At 51.2% G+C, this 23,385-nt stretch overlaps 2 protein-coding genes across 3 annotated transcripts; both read left to right on the top strand.

Moving 5' to 3' along the window:
- Positions 1-985: 985 nt before the first annotated feature.
- Positions 986-7,214, top strand: Tubb4a (tubulin beta 4A class IVa). The gene is made up of 4 exons (XM_051177660.1): positions 986-1,204; positions 2,267-2,375; positions 2,504-2,614; positions 5,988-7,214. Exons 1-4 carry the CDS (start codon positions 1,148-1,150, stop codon positions 7,043-7,045), a joined length of 1,335 nt encoding a protein of 444 aa, XP_051033617.1. The 5' UTR covers positions 986-1,147; the 3' UTR covers positions 7,046-7,214.
- Positions 7,215-10,003: 2,789 nt separating this feature from the next.
- Positions 10,004-23,299, top strand: Dennd1c (DENN domain containing 1C). Of its 2 annotated transcripts, none has more exons than XM_051177658.1 (23): positions 10,004-10,102; positions 11,297-11,361; positions 11,450-11,493; positions 11,614-11,663; positions 12,951-13,070; positions 14,053-14,122; positions 14,269-14,349; positions 14,434-14,499; positions 14,589-14,642; positions 14,739-14,849; positions 16,433-16,533; positions 16,827-16,872; positions 16,993-17,094; positions 17,176-17,301; positions 17,687-17,791; positions 18,267-18,360; positions 18,440-18,480; positions 18,700-18,771; positions 21,342-21,386; positions 21,475-21,582; positions 22,228-22,295; positions 22,410-22,617; positions 23,036-23,261. In XM_051177658.1, exons 1-23 carry the CDS (start codon positions 10,086-10,088, stop codon positions 23,171-23,173), a joined length of 1,932 nt encoding a protein of 643 aa, XP_051033615.1. In that variant the 5' UTR covers positions 10,004-10,085; the 3' UTR covers positions 23,174-23,261. The 2 variants fall into 2 exon arrangements, with proteins under 2 accessions (XP_051033615.1, XP_051033614.1); XM_051177657.1 differs by having other exon boundaries at positions 10,006-10,102; positions 22,702-23,299.
- The last annotated feature ends 86 nt before the right edge of the window (positions 23,300-23,385 follow it).

Genomic DNA, 23,385 nt, shown 5'->3' with positions numbered 1-23,385 from the left:
ATAAATACCAACATGCATGGCTGCCCTCTGGCTTCCAAATGTGCTCAGGCAAACACGAAAAGATGTTTAGATGTCATTTTGAGGCCAGGGATGTTGTTGATCACCTGTAATCTCAGCATTCCAGAGGATGAAGACAGGAAGTTCATGAGTTCAAGGCCAGCCTGAGCAACCTACTGAGTTCCATGCTAGCCTGAAACCCTCTAACTAAAGAAATAATTGTCAACACTGAAACAAAGACATGTTGGTGTAGGGGAAGCACCCTGCTGTTTGTGGGGTCCAGCTGTGAGGCTTAGCCCTCTTGCGTTAGTTTCCCAGCCCTCCTAGGGGTGATAACTATCTTTCAAGAGAACCAAGGGGGTGCTAGGGCTTTCCAGAGCTCCTCAGAACAGTTCCCAGCCTGTGTAAACCTGGAAGAAAAACTGTAGAAGATTCCAAGTCTCTCTCTCTCTCTCTCTCTCTCTCTTTCTCTCTCTCTCTCTCTCTCTCTCTCTCTCTCTCTCTCTCTCACACACACACACACACACACACACACACACACACACACACACACACACACACGGGCCCCCGACCACACACCTGCCACCCTGAAACCAAATCTCCGGAACCACCACCCTTCTGCGCCTACACAAAGGTTCTGAGTAAAGGGGGGGGGGGGGAGGGTCTCGCCTGAACTGGAGAGGGGAGAAGCAGACAGACACTGAGGCAGGGGTTGGGGGGTTGGCGGGCACTGTCCTAGATGGTGTTTACAAAACCCCATGGCACCTCTCTATGCAGTTTCTATGAAACCCGAGGGAAGAGGGAAGAGAGTCACTGATGGCACCTGGAAGCTAAAGTAGGGATGCACAAGGACCATGAAGTCTCAGAAAAGGTGCTTGCTGGGGAGAGTCCTACATCTCCAGGCCCCTCCTTCCACCCTCCCTTCATCCCTCGATCCTTCACTTCGAGCAACTAGCAACTAGCATCCCAGGCGAACCCAGGAGGCGGAGCTCGCGGTTGACCCGGCGGTGACGCGAGTACGGCTCCGCTGATATAGAGGCGCCCGGGGGCGCAGAGACAGCTCCGCAGCCACTTCATCCAGTCTCCAGAGCCAGAGCCACAGAGGCCCGTCAACTCCGGTCCATCAGCGGCTACCAACAACCCCAACACCATGCGGGAGATCGTGCACCTGCAAGCCGGGCAATGCGGCAACCAGATCGGGGCCAAGGTGCGCGGGGACTGGGGAGGGAGTGGCGACGTGAGGGTCGCTGAGAGAGGTTTTTGGTTCTGCTAGGACTCACCCAGGAATTCTGCATCCCAGGATGGTGGGGGAGGGGAACCAGGGCAGAGCCAGGCGGGGAACAAAGAGGCTGGTGATGGGGGCAGGGCTTGGCCCTGTATCCCTTAGCCACAGCTGGCCTCACAGCTGGACTACTGTCACCCTCAGCTGCCTGGCACAAATAGGCACGGCCCCTCCTCCCAGGGCTGCGGACGGGATGGGCTAGCACCGAGTGGCTCTGATGGGGCCCAGCCTGTCCCTACCCCCACTTCTCTTGCTTCTTGCTGGCTCATGCTTAGCTTTGGCTCTGGGCTTTCCAGTCACCTCGAAGGACAGTCAGCAACTGGAGAAGTGGCTTGAAGGGTGTTTCAGACACAGCATCCCTTAGCCCTTCCTGACTGTCATTGTGACCCAGTCTTAGCACTTGGGAGGTAGAGACAAGAGTCCCAAAACAGCCTCCCATACAAAGTAAGTTGGAGGCCAGCCTGGGCTATATGAAACCCTGTGTCAATACATACATGCATGCATACATACATACATACATACAGGCAGTGTGGGTCAGTGGTTAGAGCTTTTGCCCAGGTGTTGTGGTACACACCTGTCACCCCAGCCACTAGGAAGATGGAGACAGTAGTTCAGTATTACCCTAGGCTATCTAGTGAATTTCAGGCTAGCCTGGTCTATAAGAGACCCTGCCTTTAAAAAAAAATTAAAACAGCAATTAAAAAAAAAAAGCTACTCAATCTTTTCCATCACCCACCCCAACATCAAACAAACAAACAATAGGGCAGGCAACATGGCTCCTCCGGTTGTTGCAAGCCCAACAACCCAAGTTTGATTGCCAGAACACATATGATGGAAGGAGATAGCTGCCTCTAGCAAGTTGTCCTCTGGCCTCCACTCAAGCATGCGGTGTGATGCACACCCACATAAAATAAACTGTTTTTTAAACAATAACAACACCAAAAAAAAAAAATCTATTCAACTTTGCCATCACACACCTCTGTCTAGTTCTGGGAAGTTATCAGTGACGAACACGGCATCGACCCCACCGGGACCTATCATGGGGATAGTGACCTCCAGTTGGAAAGAATCAATGTCTACTACAACGAGGCCACAGGTAAGGCAGCCAGCCGGGTGGACACCTTCTGGTGTGGGGGTGTAGGCTGGCAAAAAGGGACAGGATGTGCCAGGAGCCTGCTGGGCCTGCTGCTCACCGTAGCCATCCTCCATCTGCCATCCCCACAGGTGGAAATTATGTTCCCAGAGCGGTGCTGGTTGACCTGGAACCTGGCACCATGGACTCCGTCCGCTCCGGCCCTTTTGGCCAGATCTTCAGGCCAGACAACTTTGTGTTTGGTAAGTCCCTCTCCAGTATGGACACACAACCTGTTGTTTTCATTTCTAACTAGCACCAAAGAGCCTATGGTGATTGCTGCAGACTCAGAGGGTACAGGGCAGTTGGGCATTTGATTAGAGGCATCAGCCTAGCCTAGGCTAGCCTCCAACTCTCCATATAGCTGAGGTTGGCCTTGAACTAACTTATGCAGCTTAAGATGACCCTGAATTCCTGATTCTCCTGGCACTGTCTTCCAAATTCTGGGATGGCAAGTGGGTTTCTGTGATGCTAGGAGTGGAGCCCAGGACCCTGTGAATGCCAGAGGAGCACTGTAGCCCCTAAGCCCCAGCCCTTTGGATGTAGGAAAAATATAAAGAGTCTCTGTGTAGACATCACACTATTCTCTAGAAGGGCTCTGAGCTCATCTTCCGATTAGGAGAGGAGTCAGTCCATGACCACAAGGCAGGTGTTTGGCAATCCATCTACAGTCCATCCTGAGAATGCCAGCCTCACCAGGATGGTAGCAGGTCAAAGGGGGAGCAAGCTGGCTTCTGCTTGTTCCCTACTGCAGGCCCAGCTAGTGACCTTGGGTGAGTAAGTTCCCCCTTTCTGATGGATACAAAGTTTGTGGAAGATAACAGTGTGCCTGTGTAGGTATGGCACACACAAGGTCCTCCGGTGGAAATGGCTGAGGAGAGAAAGATAAAATAAAGCGAGGTGACCCAAAGAGCATGTGCACAAAGAGTGTGTCAGACAGGATGAGATAAGAAAGGAAGGCAGAGAGAAAAGAAAGAAAAGATTAAGAGGAGGTAGGGAGTTGACTCTGTTGGTAAAGTGCTCTGTGAGCAATCATAAAGATGTGAGTACAAATCCCAAGCACCCATTTAAATACAAGCACAGGGACTCATGTCTGGAACCCTAGCTCTGGAGAGAATAATGACAGGTGAAACTCTGGAGCTCACTGGCCAGCCAGCCTAGCTATGTGAGAGATCCTGCTCAGCAATAAATAAATAAGTGGAGAGAGATAGAGGAAGACACCAAACATTGGCCTCCATACATGTATGTATACACGGGCACGCCCACGCGCGCACTCACACATACCCATGTGCGAGCTTAGGCACACACTCACACAGGTGACATAGAACAGAGGCCTGCTGGAGGTGAGGGAGGGACCGTGTGAATACCGGTGGAGAAGGAATTCCAGGCAGCCACACTGGCTGGTGCAAAGGTTCCAGAGCTGATGGAGGAACTGCCAGGAGGGCCGCGTGACTCTAGCAGAGGGATAAGAGGAGAGATGAGCGACTAGGCAGGAGGGAACAGGGCAGGGCGAGCGGGGCTTGTGGGCTGGGAGAAAGAGGTGGGAGGGAGGGGTGGGATATAAGGGAGGGACAGCTGGGACGGACTCAGCTCACGGGCGCCCTCTGGCAGCTTCAGGGAGCACAGACGTGAGAAGCTGGAGCCTGGTCAGGGCACTGGGAGGAGGCAAAGATTTTCAAGCTTCTGGGGTATGGTTCTATTTAACTTTTTGTAGGAGCCTTCTAACTTCTGGATGAAGGTGTGGTAAAATTGAAACACTTACTATTAACTATAATAATTTTTATAACACAGTAATTGGCGTTGGAGAGATGGCTTAACAGTTAACAGTACTCCGTTCTAGCAGGGTTTCCTGTTTGACTCCCAGGACTTAATGGTCCTTCAACTCTGACCTCTGAAGGCACTGCACTCATGGTGCACAGACAAACACGCAGGCAAAACACTCACAAATATAAAAAAAAAAAAAAACATGAATGAGGCTGGGCAATGGTGGTTCACGCCTTTAATCCCAGAACTGTGTAGGCAGAGGCTGGAGGATCTGAGTTTGAGTCTAGCCTGGTCTACCGAGTAAGTTCCAGGACAGTCAGGGCTACATAGTGAGACCCTGCCTTGGAAAAAGAAAATTAATGGATAAAACAATAAAATAAAATTTGAAATAGCTATTATAATTAAATTGGTGACATTTTAATAATGATAATCTTTCATTAATAAAGTATCAATTACTATTTATGCCAATTATTGTATTAACTGAGTGTTGTCAATAATAATGGTTGTGCTGTATTATTACACACTGTAGACAGTAACAGTACACAGGATCTCAAGCAGCTGAGGGGAAAGGTTTTAAATGCTTTTAGGACAAATAAAACAGTGATGTACATTTAGGAAAGTCTTTATCTTCTAATTCAAACACTGGACAGTATAGCCCTGTATCAAAATACAATGCAGCCCTCTACAAATATGTATTATTTTTATGTCCTGGCTGAAAAGTAACCCTGGAGCCTGTGATGGAGGAGGCACCAGGAGGCCTGTGTGACTCGGGCAGAAGGAATGAGGGGAACAGGTGGAGACAGAAGCAGGAGGGAATGGCCCGGCGAACACTCACCTCACATGCACAAAGCTAGAGTTCATGAGCAGCTAGGGCTACAGGGTGAGAACCTGTATGAAAAATAAAATAGCTAGGCAGTGGTGGTGCACTCCTTTAGTCCAAGCACTCGGGAGGCAGAGCCAGGTGGATCTCTGAGTTCAAGGCCAGCCTGGTCTACAGAGTGAGTTCTGGAACAGCCAAGGCTACACAGAGAAACCCTGAATCAAACAACCAAAAATAAATAAAATAAAACACCTAAGAAAAACAGTTGAGGGGCTGGAGAGATGGCTCAGTGGTTAAGAGCACTTGCTGCTCTTCCAGAAGACCTGAGGATCCCCAGCACCCACGTGGCAGCTCACAACCACCTGTATCTCCAGCTCCTGGCATGCAGGGAAAGATGTATTCACATGCACATACATAAGAATAGAGCTTTGTTTGTTTGTTTTAAAAAAAAAAAAAAAGTTTCTCTGTGTAGCTCTGGCTGTCCTGGATCTTGATATGTAGACCAGGCTGGCCTTGAACTCATAGAGCTCCACCTGCTCTGCCTTCCCAGTGCTGAGATTAAAGGTGCACACCACTACAGGGAGCTAAAACAACACTGTTTAAATAAATAAGTAAAATAAAACTAACCACCACAGTCCCCAAAAGTAAATTCAATAATTAAAATAACAACAATGCTAACATTTTTCTTACAACCTTTTCATTGGTGTTTATTAAATACTGAGACAGGGTTTCATATAGCCCAGGCATGCCTGATCCCCCTGTTGCCACCTCCTGTCCTGGAATGACAGGTGAGACCAGCACACCTGGCTTCCACCCTGCCAAGGATGAAACCTGGGACGTCATGAGTGCAAAGCAGGGCTCTACCCTCCTAGCCTGGCCGGGCACTCTTGTCATTTTCTGGCCTAATGATTCAGACGCTAGGATGCAGCGCTAACAGATTGGAGGGTACCCCCTTCCCCACGCCTGCGATTCCAAGCCTGTCTCTTCCCCAGGTCAATCCGGAGCTGGCAACAACTGGGCCAAGGGTCACTACACCGAGGGTGCGGAGTTAGTGGATGCAGTCCTGGATGTGGTGAGAAAAGAGGCGGAAAGCTGCGACTGCCTCCAGGGCTTCCAGCTGACACACTCGCTGGGCGGTGGCACCGGCTCAGGCATGGGGACCCTGCTAATCAGCAAGATCCGGGAGGAGTTCCCAGACAGGATCATGAACACGTTCAGCGTGGTGCCATCGCCCAAAGTGTCTGACACGGTGGTGGAGCCCTACAACGCCACGCTGTCGGTGCACCAGCTGGTGGAGAACACCGACGAGACCTACTGCATCGACAACGAGGCCCTGTACGACATCTGCTTCCGCACGCTCAAGCTCACCACCCCCACCTACGGGGACCTCAACCACCTGGTGTCAGCCACCATGAGTGGGGTGACCACCTGCCTGCGCTTCCCAGGCCAGCTCAATGCGGATCTTCGAAAGCTGGCGGTGAACATGGTACCCTTCCCTCGTCTCCACTTCTTCATGCCAGGATTTGCACCCTTGACCAGCCGGGGCAGCCAGCAGTACAGGGCCCTCACTGTTCCTGAGCTAACTCAGCAGATGTTCGATGCTAAGAACATGATGGCCGCGTGTGACCCCAGACACGGCCGCTACCTGACCGTAGCTGCTGTCTTCCGGGGACGGATGTCCATGAAGGAGGTGGATGAGCAGATGCTAAGTGTGCAGAGCAAAAACAGCAGCTACTTCGTGGAGTGGATCCCCAACAATGTCAAGACAGCAGTGTGTGACATCCCTCCTCGAGGCCTCAAGATGGCAGCCACCTTCATCGGCAACAGCACTGCCATCCAGGAGCTGTTCAAGCGCATCTCGGAGCAATTCACCGCCATGTTCAGGCGCAAGGCCTTCCTGCACTGGTACACGGGCGAAGGCATGGACGAGATGGAGTTTACAGAAGCAGAGAGCAACATGAATGACCTGGTGTCCGAGTACCAGCAGTACCAGGATGCCACGGCTGAGGAGGGCGAGTTCGAGGAGGAGGCCGAAGAGGAAGTGGCCTAAGTCTCCTGCCGTCACTCTGTCCCTGGGGCACACCAGCAAAGCTTTGACCCTGAGCAACCCACCTCTACCCCAAGCTGCCCCATCCTCTCGGGCACCATAAGCATCTTCCTTATGGCCCCACTAGCACCATCCAAGCCCAGAGCCCGGTTGCTTCTACTTGCTTCACCTTTAACCCCTGAACCCCACTTTCTCTCCAACCCTGCCTGAAAGTGCTCTCCTAATACCCATGGCTCCCAACCCCCAAACACACATCATCTCCTTAGTTCTGAAACACCATGTCTTTTATCCTAGGGCCGTTCCCCTGCACTCTGACCCTACACCATTCCCTACCTCTGACATCCTTAGATATCTCTCTAGATCTTGATTTACATTTCATCCATACCCCAAGCCCCCTCCAACTCTCACCTTGCCTTACCTTTGACCTCACAGCTCCCTGCCCTGTCCCTGTGTGTTCCTGCCCCTGTGCCTTAGTTCAGTGATACCAACTTGGCTTTATCAGGGAAGAGCTGGAGGGAGAGGAAAGAAAGGCCTGTGTCTTGGGGTGAGAGCTCCTCCCCGCTGCCTACCCCATCCTGCTCTCTGATGACCCCCTCCCATCAATAAATGAGTCATTGCTTTGATGCAGCCTTCTGTTCAATTTATTTTCTTCTTTGAGGGCAGCCAGGGAGGGGAGTGGCCTTCAGTGTGGAGGAGAGCCACTGACAACCGAATGAAAAAGAGATACAAAAAGGAAAGGACATGACTGCCCCTAGGTGTGATGGAGGAGAGAGTTTATTGTAGTTGCTTGGAGAGCATAGTCAGAGCCAGGAACATCTGGAACAGTCCTGAGTGGACATGACAAGGCTGAGCTGGGCTGTGTGAGGAAAGGGGAGGGGAAAAGAGGAAGGAGAGAGGGAACCAGGTGAAGCAGCCAGGAGGCCATAGGTCCAAAAAGAAGGGTGTGTGACCACCATGTCTGGATTATATACAGAAGAGCCTCTGGGGAAGGGCAGCCCAGCCCCTGGACTGGAGATTTCAGGGCAGAGGGTGGGGTATGCCAGCCATACTCTGTAACAGGTAGGGACTGAGGGGTGCTGGGAAATCCTGGAGGCCAGGTCCCCTTTGATATGTTAACTTGGCACCTAGGCCATTTGTCCTAGGTTTGAAACTTAACAAAGACCAGCTCTTGGGGTGGTGGGGTACGGGCATTGCAGAGTCAAACAGACCAGGCTAGACCAGACCAGCTCTAAGGTATAGGATAAATCATTTACACACCAGGTAACCCTAACCCTAATCACCCTAACCCTAACTAACATGGTGCCTACTCTCTACCCTTGTTACTAAAAATGTTACTAAAGCCTACCAGTGTGGCCCACATTGGGAAGATGGACCTGGGTGGGTGGGGGGGGGTCCCTGGATTTCTTTGTCTTTCTTCCCAATGTGGCCACACTGAATACATCTCATTTTTCTGAGATGTTCTTTCTTCTTTTTTTTTTTCTTTTTCTTTCTTTCTGTGTGTGTGTGTGTGTGTGTCGTGTGTGGTGTGTGTGTGGTGTTTGTGGTGTGTGTGTGGTGTTTATGGTGTATTGTGTGTGTATGTGCGTGGTGTGTGTGTGTGTGTGTGTGTTTATGTGTGGTGTGTGTGTGCTTGAGTCAGGTTTTCACTGTGCAACCCTGGCTGTCCTGTAACTCACTGTGTAACCCGGGCTGCCCCCAAACTCTAATTGGGATGTTTCGATTGGCTTCTCAAGGATGGGTACACACTTGACTTTTCTTCAATCACTTTTTATATTTTTAAAATATGATGTTGATTTTATTTATAATTATGTGTACGGGTATGTGGAAGCCAGAGGCATATCAGATCCCCTGGAGCTAGAGTTGTGAACCACTCATGTGGGTGCAGAGAGCTGAGCTTATGTCTTGTGCAAGAGCAGATCTGCTTGCTGGGCAGTGATGGCACATGCCTTTAGTCCCAGCATTCAGGAGGCAGAGGCAGGTGGATCTCTGTGAGTTCAAGACCAGCCCGGTCTACAAGAGCTAGTTCCAGGACAGCTTCTAAAACCACAGATAAAGCCTGTCTCAAAAAAAAAAAAAAAAAAAAAAAAAAAAAAGCAGTCCTGCTCTTAACTACTGTATCCTAAACTTAACTTCCTGGGGTATAGACAGGGATTCTAAGTTCAGTACACCCAGGCCTGTCTTCTGTCAGTTCTGTGACCTCTCTCAGTGAGTGTGTGTGTGTGTGTGTGTGTGTGTGTGTGTGTGTGGTGTATGACGGGAGTGCATGGGGAATGTAAATGAAATGTGGGTATGCATATGAAGTATGTGTGTGTGAGGAGTGTGTATGAGGGATGTATATATATGAGATGTGTGTGTATGGTGTGTGGTGTGCATGAGGGATGTATATGAGGTGTGTGTGGTATGTATGAGCTGTGTGTGGTGTGTATGAGGTGTGTATGGGGGATATAAATGAGATGTGGGTGTGTGTATAAAGTGTGTGTGTTTGTGTGTGTGTGTGTGTGTGTGTGTGTGGAGTGTATATGAGGTGTGTGTGTCTGTGCACATACCCATGTACCATTTTACCAGGGTTCTGAGCCTCTCTGCATCTCCATCAGGACTCCTACATGACCCCAACAGTCACCCTTTGTCACCCTCTTTTGCCCTTCAGTCCCTTCAGTGTAGGTGGCCCCTGTAAATGAAACAGAGAAACGACAACGGGAAAGTATCTAAGTGATCTTCACAGACATTCAATACTCAGAGGACTGAGAAAGAAAGGACTTGGGTGTGACCATGGAGACCACAAGGGTGAAGCTGGATCTCCCAGCCTGGCCCTGCTTCTCACAAACCCTGTCCCCACCTAGGTTAGGAAGCCAGGGCGACTGAGTTGCTTACAGCGGTGGGGGGCAGGGCCCTCCTTCTTCTGCACGTCACCCTGTTATACTTCCTCTCTCAGCCACACAGGAAGTTGAGCAGATCAGGGGCCCTGCCCAAAGCAAGAACAGGCTCCCCCAGCCTCAGAAGCCCCCCGGGTAAAAGGCCCAACTGGGCCAGCCCTGCTGAGACCATGGGATCCACAGAGAAGTAAGAGCTCTCTTATCTCCATCCTGTGCTGCAAGATTGCCAGGCCTGAGATCGGGGGTGGGGGGGGTGCAAAAAGCAAAATACATGGTAGCTGGGACTTCAGCAAGGGAGGGCCCAGGAGGCACAGCCATCCACCCACAGGAGTGGACCCTCAGGGACCTGCTCAGGCCATACACAGTTCCTCTCCAATTTTCCTGGATCCAGATCTGTGTAACAAAAACAGATTTTAGGAGTGTGATGCCCCAGTAAGGACAGTATATTTTAGGAGGGTGATTTCCTGGAGGGGATGAGCATGCAAGGGGATGGTGGGAGGCTGTGTGTCAATCTTAGTGAGGGGCTCATGGGTGCCTTGAGATGAGATGCTGGAGGTGCCCATGTCAGGGTGTAACCTGATGAGAAAGGGCATTGGCCTCTGAAAGCAGAGGCCCCAGCATCTTCTAGATGCCACAGGCAGCAGGGAAGAGGATGCTGTGGGGCTTGCAGTCAGAACTAGGGCATCTTGCTGTCCTTTCTCTGCTGTGGAGTGTGGACCCCACAAAATCTCCCTCAGAAACACAAGGACAAGCCTTCAAGCTGCCCAAAGGCACAGGAAGAGAAGAAACAGGACACTGGGTACACACCTGTGACACTGCAGTTCTACCCCACAGGGTTAAGGGACAGACACCACACAGAACTAAAAGTATGCAACACACACACACACACACACACACACACACACACACACACACTTTTTACACCCAGACATATAATCACAGGCACAGGAGTACCTCCCCTATCTCTGTTGCCCTCCCCCTCTCTCTCTCTCTCTCTCTCTCTCAGTTATCCTCGGTCCCTCTCTCTCTCCTTTCTCTCACCCTGTTCTCTCCTCTCTCTCTCTATTTCTCTCTTTGGAGACAGGGTCTCAGTATATAGCCCCAATTGACCTGGAACTCATATGTAAACCAGGCAGGCCTTAAACCCACAGAGATCTGCCAGGTGTTAAAGGTATGGCCACCATGCTGGCTTCCTTTCTTTTTTCATATCTTCTCTACCTACTCCCCACCCTTCAGCATCATTCACACCCAGCTCCACCCCTCAGGGCACCCACACCAGCACACCTAGTTACACACAGGCATGCAGAATAGAGACACACACAGAAGCACAGGTGCAAGAATGGGAACCCCTCCCTCCGCTAAAGACCCCTCCTGCCCACAGAAGACAACCCCCTGCTGTGTTTGACTGGTTCTTCGAAGCAGGACGCCCCCACTCCCTGGAGGAGGGTAAGCTGGGAGGGCTGGGGCTGGAAGGGTGGGAGGGAGGACCTGAGGGCCTGGAGGATGCCAGCTCAGCAGCCTGCTCTCCCCTCAGATCCCCCAATCCTGCGGCAGTTCCCTCCAGACTTCCGGGAACAGGTATTCAGAAAGCATCCTTGTCACCCCAGGATTGGCCCAGCAAAGGGGGGGGGCTTGACTCCTGAATCAATGGGTAAGGCTTACAGAAGCTATGCACTAATGCCTCTCCCCCCACCTCAGGAGGCCATGCAGATGGTGCCCAAGTTTTGTTTCCCTTTCGACATACAAAGGTATGGAAGGGGCAGAGGTGGGGACTCCAGCGCCCTTGGGGACCCCAAGAATGACACTGACAACTAAGGAATTATAGGCACAAGGACCCAGAAACCCAAGAATGGAGGCCTTGGGGAACCAGGTGGTCCCTCTAAGGGGACTCAGTGTCTGTGAGTGTGTGTCCATGGGCGAGCACCAGTATGTGGAGGCCAGAGGCAGCTCTCTTGTCTTTTTCCAGAAGCCAGCCACCTTTTTCTTTCTTTCTTTTAAGTTTTTACTTATTTATTTTTATCTTTGGAATTTTGAGACAGGGTCTCTCTACATAGCCCTGGCTATTCTGGAGCTCACCATGTAGGCCAGGCTGCCTGCCTCAGGCTCTGGGATTAAAGGCATACGCCACCACCACATGGCCACTCCTCTCTTTTTTCTTTTTTATGTGCTCCATCTCACCGGCCTCACATTGGTTTGGTTTGATTTTATGTTTTAGATTTCTTTCCTGTGTATGGATGTTTTGGTCTACATGTATGTCTGTGTACCACATGTAAGCAGGGTGCCTAGAGAGGTCAAAAGAGGACATCAGATCCCCTGGAACTGGAATTACAGACATTGTGAGCTACCATGTGGGTCTGGATACCAAACTGTGATAGTGGCCAGTGCTCTAACCACTGTGCCATCTCTCCAGTCCCTATGTACACATTCACCTTGAGTTTTGAGACAGGGTCTCTCACTGGCTTGGGAGTCTTCAAAAAAGCTTTATGGGCTAGCCATCAGGTGCCAGGGTTTCCATGATTTCACCTCCCTGGCTCTGGGATTATAAGTGTTCACCAGTATACCAGATATAATTTTATTCTGTTCTATTTATTATTACTGCTGGCACATGGGGGGATGGGGTGCCTGTGCCACAGAAGTCCAAGGTCGGAGGATAACTCTGTGGATCGGGTCTCTCCTTCCACCATGTGGGTCTCTAGAGAGCAAAATCTCACCATCAGGCTTGCATGGCAAGCACCTTCTTTTGATAAGCCACCTCCCTGGGCTCCAGACTTTCTATCTTTTCAAGGATGGGTATAGGAGCTAGAAATTTGGTCCTCAATCTTACAGACCACACAGCTTAGTGACAGAGCTATGAGATCAGCCTCCAGGATTCAGAGTCCCTGACTCAAGGAGACCCACAAAATACTGAGCTCAGACACCAAGTGAACAAGAAACCATGCATTTATGGGCCCTCTGTAGGGTGTAAGAAGAGGAAGAGGGGACAGGGAAGTCAGGCAAGAAATGCCCAGTCTCTACCAACGGCTTTCCCCCTCTAGGGAGCCACCCAGCCATGCTGTCCAGCATTTCACCTTCGCCCTCACTGACCTGGTGGGCAACCGTAGATTCGGCTTCTGCCGCCTTCGAGCAGGTGCATGGAGTTGCCTCTGTATCCTCAGGTGGGTGACCCTGGGAACCTGAAACCAAGTAGGGACAGATGGGAACCAACACCAGGTCTCATGGTAAACACAGAAACCCATGACTGGTAAAAATGCAGGGACTGCAGAGTGTCCAGCTCCAAACAGGACATGTGTATCACCACCCTCCACACAAGGACCGCCCTCCACACAAGGCCAAGGGACCATTTCAGAAGGAGCAGGGGTGGAGAGACCATAAGAGCCTAAGACCAAAAGGACAAGAGGGAAACTGTTCCCTGGACATGACAGAACCCATGCTCATGAGTGCACAGAGACACATGGCATGCAGCATGACCGGGGGCAGCTCATGAAGGTGCCATTTGGTAGGGAGCATTTGTTCTCTTGGGAGGCTTGCTCCTTGGTAGGCTCCATGGCCCTACACCCATGCACTTACCGATAATACTAAGTGGAGATAATACTAAGTGGATTCAGTGGGGGGGGTGTTGCTGGGGGACTCTGGGGGTTTGAGATAGGGTCTCACTCTATACCCTGGCTGGCCTGGAACTCATTATGTAGAGCAGACTGGTCTCCATCTCCCAGAGATCCACCTGACTGAGAGCTGGTGGATTCAATAGTTAAGATTTATTTATTATATATACAATGTTCTGCTTGCATGTATGTCTGTGCCCCAGAAAAGGATACCAGGTCTCATTATAGATGGCTGTGAGCCACCATGTGGTTACTGGGAATTGAACTCAGGACCTCTGGAAGAGCAAGCAGGGCTCTTATTAACCTCTAAGCTATCTCTCCAGTCCTGGATTCAATAGGTTTTTAAAAACAACATCGCTTGAAATTGAAAGAGGAAAATGGGAGGGGAGCGAAGGAAGGCATGAGTATGGAGGGTGGAGTCGATCAAGATACATAGTATACACACATGAAATTCTCAAACAATAAATTTGTAAAATTGCGGAGTCTCTTGGGAGCACTTTCTAAACCCTGACCCCTCTCCACCTTCTCTCTCCAGCCACCTTCCCTGGTTTGAAGTGTTCTACAAGATCCTCAATACTGTGGGGGACCTCCTAGCCCAGAACCAAGTGAGAGAAGCTCACCCCTCAGTCGCACCCCGGCCCTCCCAACACCTCACCCTTGCTGAGGCTGTTCTCAGGGTCCCACAGCCTGAGCAGACACCCTCAGAATCCCAAATGGACCCTTAAGGGCAAACTCCTCCTGCATCCCTCAGGTCTCAGAGGCTGAAGAACTCCTACAGAACTTGCAGCAACACCCTCAACCTGGACCAGAGTTTTCAGCGGAACCAGAGATGGTGAGTAGCTCAGGTCCTTGGCACTGGCTTGTTGGCCTTGGAGGCTGGAAGCTGGGGACACCCCACAGTTATTTCTTCCTACAGGGCAGCAGCTTGGCCATGTGGAGAGACTATGGAGTCCTGCCTCCTACCCTAGGGAATAGCAAGCTGGTGAGTCGAGCCCTCCCCGCCACCCCGGAGGTGAGGCCGCCATCACTAGTGCATACTGAATGAATTTTCTCCCCGTCCCCCCCCCCCAGCTTTCTTGTTTTGTGGCCCCGGATTCTGCCGGCCTGCCCTCTATTCCTGAGAATGTGAGTAAGGAGGACTGAGTGTGAAGGACAAAAGGTGGGGCAGCGAATCTTGGCTATTCGCCCAACGCCCAGCCACTGTGCCTCTCTGTCCCCCAGAGGAATCTCACGGAGCTGGTGGTTGCTGTGACGGATGAGAACATCTTGGGGCTCTTCGCAGCGCTGCTGGCTGAGAGGAGGGTGTTGCTCACTGCCAGCAAGCTCAGCACGGTGAAGCGAGACCTCCTCCCGTATGGGACCCTAGGGCTGAGTCCTAAACTCCCTTCACTCAGCCCCACCCCAGAGGGGGGACACTCTGAGGAGGATGCACAATGGCTCCTCCTCGTTGGTAGCATGGTCTAGTACAGGCACATCCACTGAGGACCAGACCTGACCTAGCTCCATCCCCTACTCCGACTCCGAAGATGGGGTCGTAGCTCAGTGGTAGAGATCTCTGCCTAACAAAGATGAGGAGCTGGTTTCCATTCCCAGGCTTGGCAGGCATGGAATTAATGCACCTGTAATCCCAGCACTGGGAGCCTGAAATAGGATCAGAAGTTCAAGATCACCCTGAAATACCTAGTTTGAGGCTAGCCTGATACTTAAGACCCAGGTATCAATAAATAGGTAGATAGGTAAGTCTTGAAGACCCGAGTACAATATCCAGGGCACACATGCTGGAAAGATAGACCGGATCCGACTCATATAAGTTGCCCTCTGATGTACAGGAGTGGTGCACACAACACACATACACAATCACTCACAAACAAACACAATTTTATTTTTATTTCCTGTTCTGCTTTTATGTTTAACATTATTTTTAAAGATTTTTTTTAATGCATATGTCTGCTTGTGGTACTGGAAGAGGCGGGAAGGAGATCTCCTGGAGCTAAAGTTAACGGGCAGTGTGAACAGCCTCGTGGTTGCAGAGAACCCCCTGTGAGGGTAGTCAGTGTTTTAACCTGCACTAAGCCACCTCTCCTGCCCCTCAAGTGTGTTTCTGTGTGTTTGGCTTTTTTGTTTTGGTTTTTGCTTTGTTTTTTCAAGGCAGGGTCTCACTGTGCAGCCCTAACTGTCCTGGAATGGTCTCTGTAGACCAAGCTAGCCTCGAACTCACAGAGATCCACCTGCCTCTGCCTCCAGAGTGCTGAGATTAAAAGTGTGCACCACCACTGCCTAGCTGGCTTTGGGCTTTATGATTTTTATGAAATTTTGTTTGTTTTTTGAGGGCTTGTTTGTTTTGTTGTTGGCTTTGTGAAATAATTATATCTTACCAGTTTTGCTTGTGAGGGGTCTGTGTTCCACAGCCTGAGTGTGGAGGTCGGAGGACAACTTGTAGGAGTTGGTTCTTTCCTTCCACCATATGGGGCCCTGGGAATAAAGGAAGGTCCTCAGACTTGGACACAGAAGGCTTTATTCTCTGAGCCATCATGCCCACCCTGTTTTGTTAGGGGGTTGTTTGTTTATTTTATTTTGCCTTTGAGACAGTCCCAATCCAATCAACAGTGACCTGAAACTCGCTCCATAGCTGAGTCTGGTCTCAAACTTAAAGAGCCACTGCATGAAACTCAAGTTATTTTTTTTTATCTGAGCACATGGAGCAAAAAAATCTCAATCTCCAATTCCTTCATAAGAGGGTCTGAGTTCCACCCAACTCCCCAGCAACGGATAGAGGAGACAGGACAGATCAGGGAGGCATCAGCGCCCATTTCAGTGATTCAGGTCCCTGAAGTGGGGAGTCTAAGGCCTGATTGCACCACCTCCTTCTTCCTCACGCCCAGCTGACAGCCTGCATCCTTCCTTCTCACCCCCAGCTGACAGCCTGCATTCATGCCTCCTGTGCTTTGCTCTACCCCATGCGCTGGGAGCATGTCTTGATCCCCACACTGCCCCCGCACCTGCTGGATTACTGCTGGTGAGAAAAGAATGGTGAGGGATGAGAAGGGTCTGGAGCATTGCCAACCTTTAATGGTAGCACTTGGGAGGCAGAGGCAGGAGGATCTCTTTGTGTTCCAGGCCAGCCTGGTCTACAGTGAGGTCCTATCACAAAAAAGTTAAAAAAAAAAAAAAAAGAAAAAGAAAGGAAGGAAGGAAGGAAGGAAGGAGGAAAATAAAGAGTCCCAGGCTAGCCTGGACTACATAAGGCAAGCATAGGTGGAAGGCTTGGGGGTTTAAGGCATGCACCTCCTTCTCTCATCTTCTCCACAGCGCACCCATGCCCTACCTCATCGGAGTCCATGCCAGTCTCGCTGAGGTGAACACTCCAACACCCAAGGCTGGGTAGCTACGCAGGGATTCCTCTTCTCCCTACAGTTCCTCAGAGCCCCTGCTCTATGTGGGGCTCTGAATGACTGCCTGCATTTGTCTCCTGCAGAGAGTTCGAGAGAAAGCACTGGAAGATGTTGTGGTGTTGAACGCTGACTCGAACACGCTGGAGACGCCCTTTGACGATGTGCAAGCGCTGCCCCCAGACATAGTCAGTGCCACTGCCTCCCACCCCCTACTCAAGATGAAGCCTCCATCTCTGCTGATCTCAGGGTCTCTCCTGTGTTGCCAGGTATCCCTGTTGAGGCTTCGGTTAAGGAAGGTGGCGCTGACCCCCGGGGAAGGAGTGTCCCGTCTCTTCCTCAAAGCCCAGGCCCTGCTCTTTGGAGGGTACCGTGACGCACTTGTCTGCATCCCGGTGAGCAAGTGGAGAGGGAAGATGCCAGGGGACAGGTCTCTTGAGGGACCCCGGAAAAGTCACAACGTTAAGAACACCTAGTGGTTTACTGCCTCAGGTTGCATAGGCTGGCCTCAAACTCAGTGTGTAGCCCAGGTTGACCTCGAACTCCTGAACCTCCTGATTTTTTTTTTTTCTTGAGACTCTTGTAGCCCAGGCTGCCCTGGAGCTCAATATGTAACCCAGCAGCAATCCTCTTGCTGATAGCCAGCCACATTACAGATGCACGGGGTCAGGTATACAGTAGGCGCCCAATCAGTGCTTGCTAGGTATATTATGAGGTTGAAAACGAGATGTTGTGAGGCATAAGAGCCACAGGGAGCTCTGGAAGGAATCCTTCTTCCAGGGTCAGCCGGTGACCTTCAGTGAGGAAGCTTTCTTGGCTCAGAAGCCAGGGTCGCCGCTGCAGACCTTCCACAAGAGGGCGGTGCACCTGCAGCTGTTCAAGCAGGTGAGCTCAAGAGGCGGGACCCAAGGTGAGGCAGGGCCTATGGGGAGGGGCAAAGATGCGCAGCTTCTCCCTGAGGGCGGGGCTTGGGGGGAGAGCGTACTGGATAGGGCCTAGGGGACTGGTGAGGACAGGTAACTGGTTCTGGGGGCGGGGCCTAAGGTGAGCATAAGGATGGGCTGTGGGTCCCTGAAGGCGGGACCTAGAGGGAAAAGCGAGGTTGGGCTGCTGGTCCCTAGGAGCCCAGCCTTAGGTGAGGAATGAGGATGGTTTGCGGGGAGAGGCGGGGCCTAACGGACACGGAGAGAAGGGACTTGGGGACAGATCTTGACTTCAGGGGCCAAGTTGGATGCCTAGTTTCTAGGTTTCCTGATGCCTGGGGGCCTCGGGAGGGACCTGCAGGGCTGGCTGCCTTCTACATCTTCAAGGAACAAGAGATTTCTGGTGCTTGCATCTGAACCTCTCTCCCTATCCCAAGTTCATCGAAGCCCGACTGGAGAAACTCAATGCTGGGGAAGGCTTCTCAGACCTATTCGAGCAAGAGATCATTGCCTGCTGTGGGGCTTCCTCAGGTGAGCCCCGGGGCTCGCACCCATCAGTTCCCCAAGCTTAGGCCTGCCTTACTAATCATAATTTTCTCCCTTTCTCCAGGCGCCCTTCGGTCCTACCAGCTCTGGGTAGACAGTCTTAAGGTAATAAAAGCCATCCCTGTTCTTGTCCACAACTTTATCACCTCATCGCTCACTACAGTGCCCAGAAAGAGGCTTGGTTGGTTAAGCTCCTGGGTGGAGGCCCAGGGGAATGGGATCTGATCAGCAGAAGACAACCTGAGGTGGGAAGTGGAGTGTGGGGTCCAGCCCTGGTGACTTCAGGGACCCCTTTGGTGTTTTCTCTCCCACCCCTCCCTACAGAAAGGTGGCGATGCCCTCCTGCATTCAATGAAAGCCAAAACCCGACCAGCTGTCAGGAACATGTACCGATCGGTGAGACTGGGCTGGATGGCAGCTTATGTTGGCTGGGGTGGCCACGGGGAGGGACAGATGGGGTCTCTGTGTTGTATGTGTATGTGTGCACATGTGTGCCTGTGCGTGTAGAAGCCAGAGGTTGGCATTCTCACGTACTACCCTCTTTGGGGCTTGTTTTTGAGAGAGGTTCTATGTGGCCCTGGCTGGCTTTGAACTTATAGCGATCCACCTGCCCCACCATACCCAGTAATTTGGGCTCTTTTTCGGGGGGGGGGGTACATTTATTTATTTGGGGTATTTGTTTGTGCCATGGTGCAAGTGTGGAGATCAGAGGTCAACATGTAAAAGTCAGTTGTGTTAGCCCAGCAGGGGTGGCACACACCTTTAACTCCAGCACTGGGGAGGCAGAAGCAGACTGATCTCTGTGAGTTTGAGGCCAGCCTGGTCTACAGAGTGAGTTCCAGGACAGGCTGGGCTACACAGAGAAACCCTGACTCAAAAAAACAAAACAAAACAGTTGGTTGTGTCCTTCCACCATGTGGGTCCCAAACATGGGAATCAAATTCAAGTTGTCAGGTTTGGCCCAATCACCTTCACCGCTGCGTCTTCTTGCCACCCTCCCCTTGTTTTCTGAAACAGAAACCCGGAGCTGACTAGCTTAGCCAGGCTGCCCAGTGCTCCAGGCATCTTCCTCTCTCTCCCCAGCCAGAGCATTACAGGCACACACCACCACACCCAACGTTTTCTGTGGAAGGAAAGAATTTAACCAACTGAGGCTGCTCTCCAGCCCAACAGAGATGTTCCAAGTACTCACAGACAACTGGACATTTTGATCAAAACAGGCATTAAATATGCACTTAAGCTGGGTGGTGGTGCACTGGGGAGGTAGAGGGAAGTGGATTTCTGTGGGTTCAAGGCCAGTCTGGTCTCTAGATTGAGCTCTGGGGCTTATTTTCATTTGGCTTTTTTTTTTTTCTTTGTGTGTTTGTGTGTGTGTGTTTTATGTGGATGGGTGTGCCTGTTGGCCTGTTTGTACATACACTGTGTATGCAGTGCCTGTGGAGGCCTGAAGAGAGTGTTGGGTGCCCTTTGGAAACCCAACAGTTTAAGGCAGATGTGAGCCACCTGATGTGGGTGCTGGGAGTTGAACCTGAGTCTCTGCAAGAACAGCAAGTGTTCTTAGGTAATGAGCCATCTCTCAAGTCCCACTGTCTTAAGATTGGGATGTGTTTTGGTTTGTTGGTTGGGTTTTTTTTTGTTTGTTTGTTTGTTTTGTTTTGTTTTGTAGCCTTGGCTGCCCTGGAACTCAATGTGTAGATGAGGGTGGCTTTTAGCTCACAGAGATCTGCCTATGTCTACCTCCAGAGTACTGGGATTAAAGGTGTGGCCACCACTCAAGGCCTGCCATGTTCATGACTGCTAGAATTACTTCTTGCCCACTTTTATTGGGCAGCCAGACAAGGCCTTCGTCAGCACACAGCTCCCACCAGTGGGAGGAAAGACAGGAAGATCAAGAGTCAAGACCAACCTTGACAACACAGAGAGAAAGCTTGAGGCTAGCCCAAGACACAAGACTCCTTCCTCAAAAACCAAACCCTTAGTCTGAAAGACATAGCTCTTTGGGTAGAGTATTTGACTGGCACACACAAGCCCTGGGTTCCACCACCAACACCATGGGAACTTGGCACAGTGGTACCTGCCTGTCATCCAAGCACTAGGGTGGTCAAGGTCAACCTCAGTTACTTGGGAGCTTGAAAACAAGCCAGGGCTATATGAGAAAGAAAATGAAGAAAGCTGGGCATGATAGTGCATGCCGTTAGCCCCAGGACTTGGGGTGCAGAAGCAGGTAGATCTCTAAAAGTTGGAGGCTAGCCTGGTCCATATAGCAAGTTCCAGGACAGCCAGGACCACATAGTAAGAATCTGTCTCAAAATCAGCCAGGTGATGGTGGCACACACCTTTAATTCCAGCAGAGACAGATGGATCTCTGAGTTTGAGGCCAGCCTGATCTACAAAGCGAGTTCCAGGACAGTCAGGGCTGCACAGAGAAAGCTTGTATCTAAATAGAAATTTTTTAATGATAAAATTTAGGGCTGGCAAGATGGCTCTTACTATCAAATTTGACAACCTATGTTTGATCCCTAGAATCCACATAATAGGAGAAAAACTGACAGCCCCAAGTTGTACTTTGTCCTCCATACTTGTGTCATGACTCATTCTCCCTCTCAAATAAAACACATAAATAAAAGTAAACACACACACAGACACACACACACACACACACTGACAGCCAGGATCATTTGACTACCTTTGTTACTTAGCTTCCATTCTTGATTTCTTTTGGGGGAGGGAGCATGTCTGAAGCTCAAAATTTCCCTCAGACCAGCTTTTACAGTTCAGATCTGTCCATTCGATTTTAACCCTGACACATGATGGTAAAACCTTTGGCTTATGGTAGGTGACTTCTTCCAGGAATATTGTGCACTAGTCAAAGGTACAAACATAGCTGGGAAGACAGAGATGGGGTGGGTGGCAGAAAAAAGCCATCCTGGGAACCTGGGTCTGACAGTGCTGGCTCATCATCCTAGGCGAAGAGTGGCTTGAAGGGTGTGCAGAGCCTGCTTATGATTAAGGTAAGACAACCCAGGATGAGTTCTCCACCCACGGGTAATTCAAAGGAGTGGGGATGGTACCCCAGCCCACATGTGCATCCTTCCACAGGATGGAGACCCTGGCCTGCAGAGAGGGGGCTCCCTGAGAACCCCAAGCCTCACCAGCCGCTCAGATCGCCTGCAACAGCGCCTGCCTATCAGCCAACACTTTGGGCAGGTGAGGATGCCCACCTTCCACCACCTCACTCCCACACACAGTGAGGACGCCCTCCCTCCCCATCCCCCACACACACCACAGACCACCATGCATGCACGAATCACACAACACACATGTTCACACACATATATTCTCCCCATGGATTCTCCCCAAACCCTCCACTTGTTCCCAGTGTTCACCAAAGTATTTCACTTTGTTGAAGCCCCAATGTAGCTCAGGCTACCCTCAAACTCACCATATAGCCAAGTATGACTTTGAACTCCTGGTCCACCACACCGTTTAAATGGTGCCAGAGATCAAACCCAGGGCCCTGTGCATGTTAGGCAAGCCCTCTACCAACTGAGTTCCATTTTCTCAGCTCCTTTGGCTTGGGAGATTTGGGGTTTGGGGGTATTGTTTGTTTTTAGACCAAACTGTCTCAAATTCAGAGATTCACCCCAGCTGTTTTGTTTTTAGAGGAGTCTCACTATGTAGCCAGCCAGGGCTCAAACTTGCAGTGATCCTCCTGCCTCAGGCTGCAGAGTGCTGAGAGGGAAGACTCGCAGCAACATGCCTAGCTTTCTTTCCAACTCAAGCTGGAAAGCCCCGGCCCTGATTCTGCAGCTCCTGGGCCCCTCCCCATTCTTCCTCCTTTATCTTTCTCAGAACAGGCCCCTCCGCCCTAGCAGGAGACTCAGGCGGGAAGGGGGACCTTCCGAACCCTTCGGAGAGAGGTAAGAATTGAAGCAGGTCGAAGATGGAGGTGCAAGGGTCATGACTGATGAGGAGGGATGCCTGCAGACCCTGGAGCAGCCCAACGAAGCCCAAGATGTCCATCCTCAATCCAGGAGCCCTGCCTTGAGCCCCGAGGACACCCAGAGTCCCTGGGCAGAGGAAACACTAGATGGCAGCTTTCTGGGGTCCGGAGAAGAACTGGATCTGTTGAGCGAGATTCTGGACAGTCTGAGCATGGAAACCAAGAGTGGCGGTCGGCTGAGGGCCAGCCAGAGCTTGGACTGCTGTCAACAGGGGGCATCAGAGAGCTGCTTCAGCCTGGTAAGACCCTCACTGCGCCCTCCCAACTTGTCAGTCCCTTCCCCACCTGACCTCAACCACACCCCTGTCCCCTGCTCTGCCTAGCCTGACATCCCAGCAAGGTCACCATGGCAACTAGAAGACGATGAACGATCCCTGGAATCCCAGCCCTGGTCCCTGCCGGGGGACCTGCAGTCTCTGCAGGACACCCCATCTTTAGAGGTTGCATGCTACTCCAAGGACTGTTCTCAGCCGCTCTCAGACATCTCTTTGCCGGCATCTCCAGCCACTTCGGCAGACCTCAGCAGCCAAGGGGACCCTGAGCCCTCTGTTCCCACCAAGCTGAATCCTAAAATCCCACAAAGCCCTTGCCCCAGGCTCCTCACAGTGCCCACTCAGCCCAGCCCCCCAGAGAGTCCCCAACTTCTTGCCCCCACAGAGCTCAACTCTGGCACTGTCGGGACATTACAATCCATTCGGTCTCCCTCACACTCCAATTCTCCAGAGAACCACAGAAACCAGCCTCCACAGGTCCTGCAGGATCAGGCTGGAGTCCAACCGAAGGAGCTGGGAATAAGCAACCGGCAAGGGTCCCCAGCCAGACGGCCTCGAGTTGCTGATCTCAAAAAGTGTTTTGAAAACTAAGAACAGGGATGTGGAAGGGACCCCAGCTCTCAATAAAGCTGATTTTTTTTCCTTGATAAGTTTATCTGGGGGCCTTCTGTCAGCTCAGACACCTACTTCACCCACCACAAAAGCGCTATCTTTAAGGTTCATCTGAAGGCCTTC

The sequence above is a fragment of the Phodopus roborovskii genome, unplaced genomic scaffold, assembly GCF_943737965.1.
Source record: "Phodopus roborovskii unplaced genomic scaffold, PHOROB, whole genome shotgun sequence".
Classification (NCBI taxonomy): Eukaryota; Metazoa; Chordata; class Mammalia; order Rodentia; family Cricetidae; genus Phodopus; species Phodopus roborovskii.
Note: the sequence above shows the minus strand (reverse complement) of the source record. Positions and strands in the feature narration are given on the sequence as shown.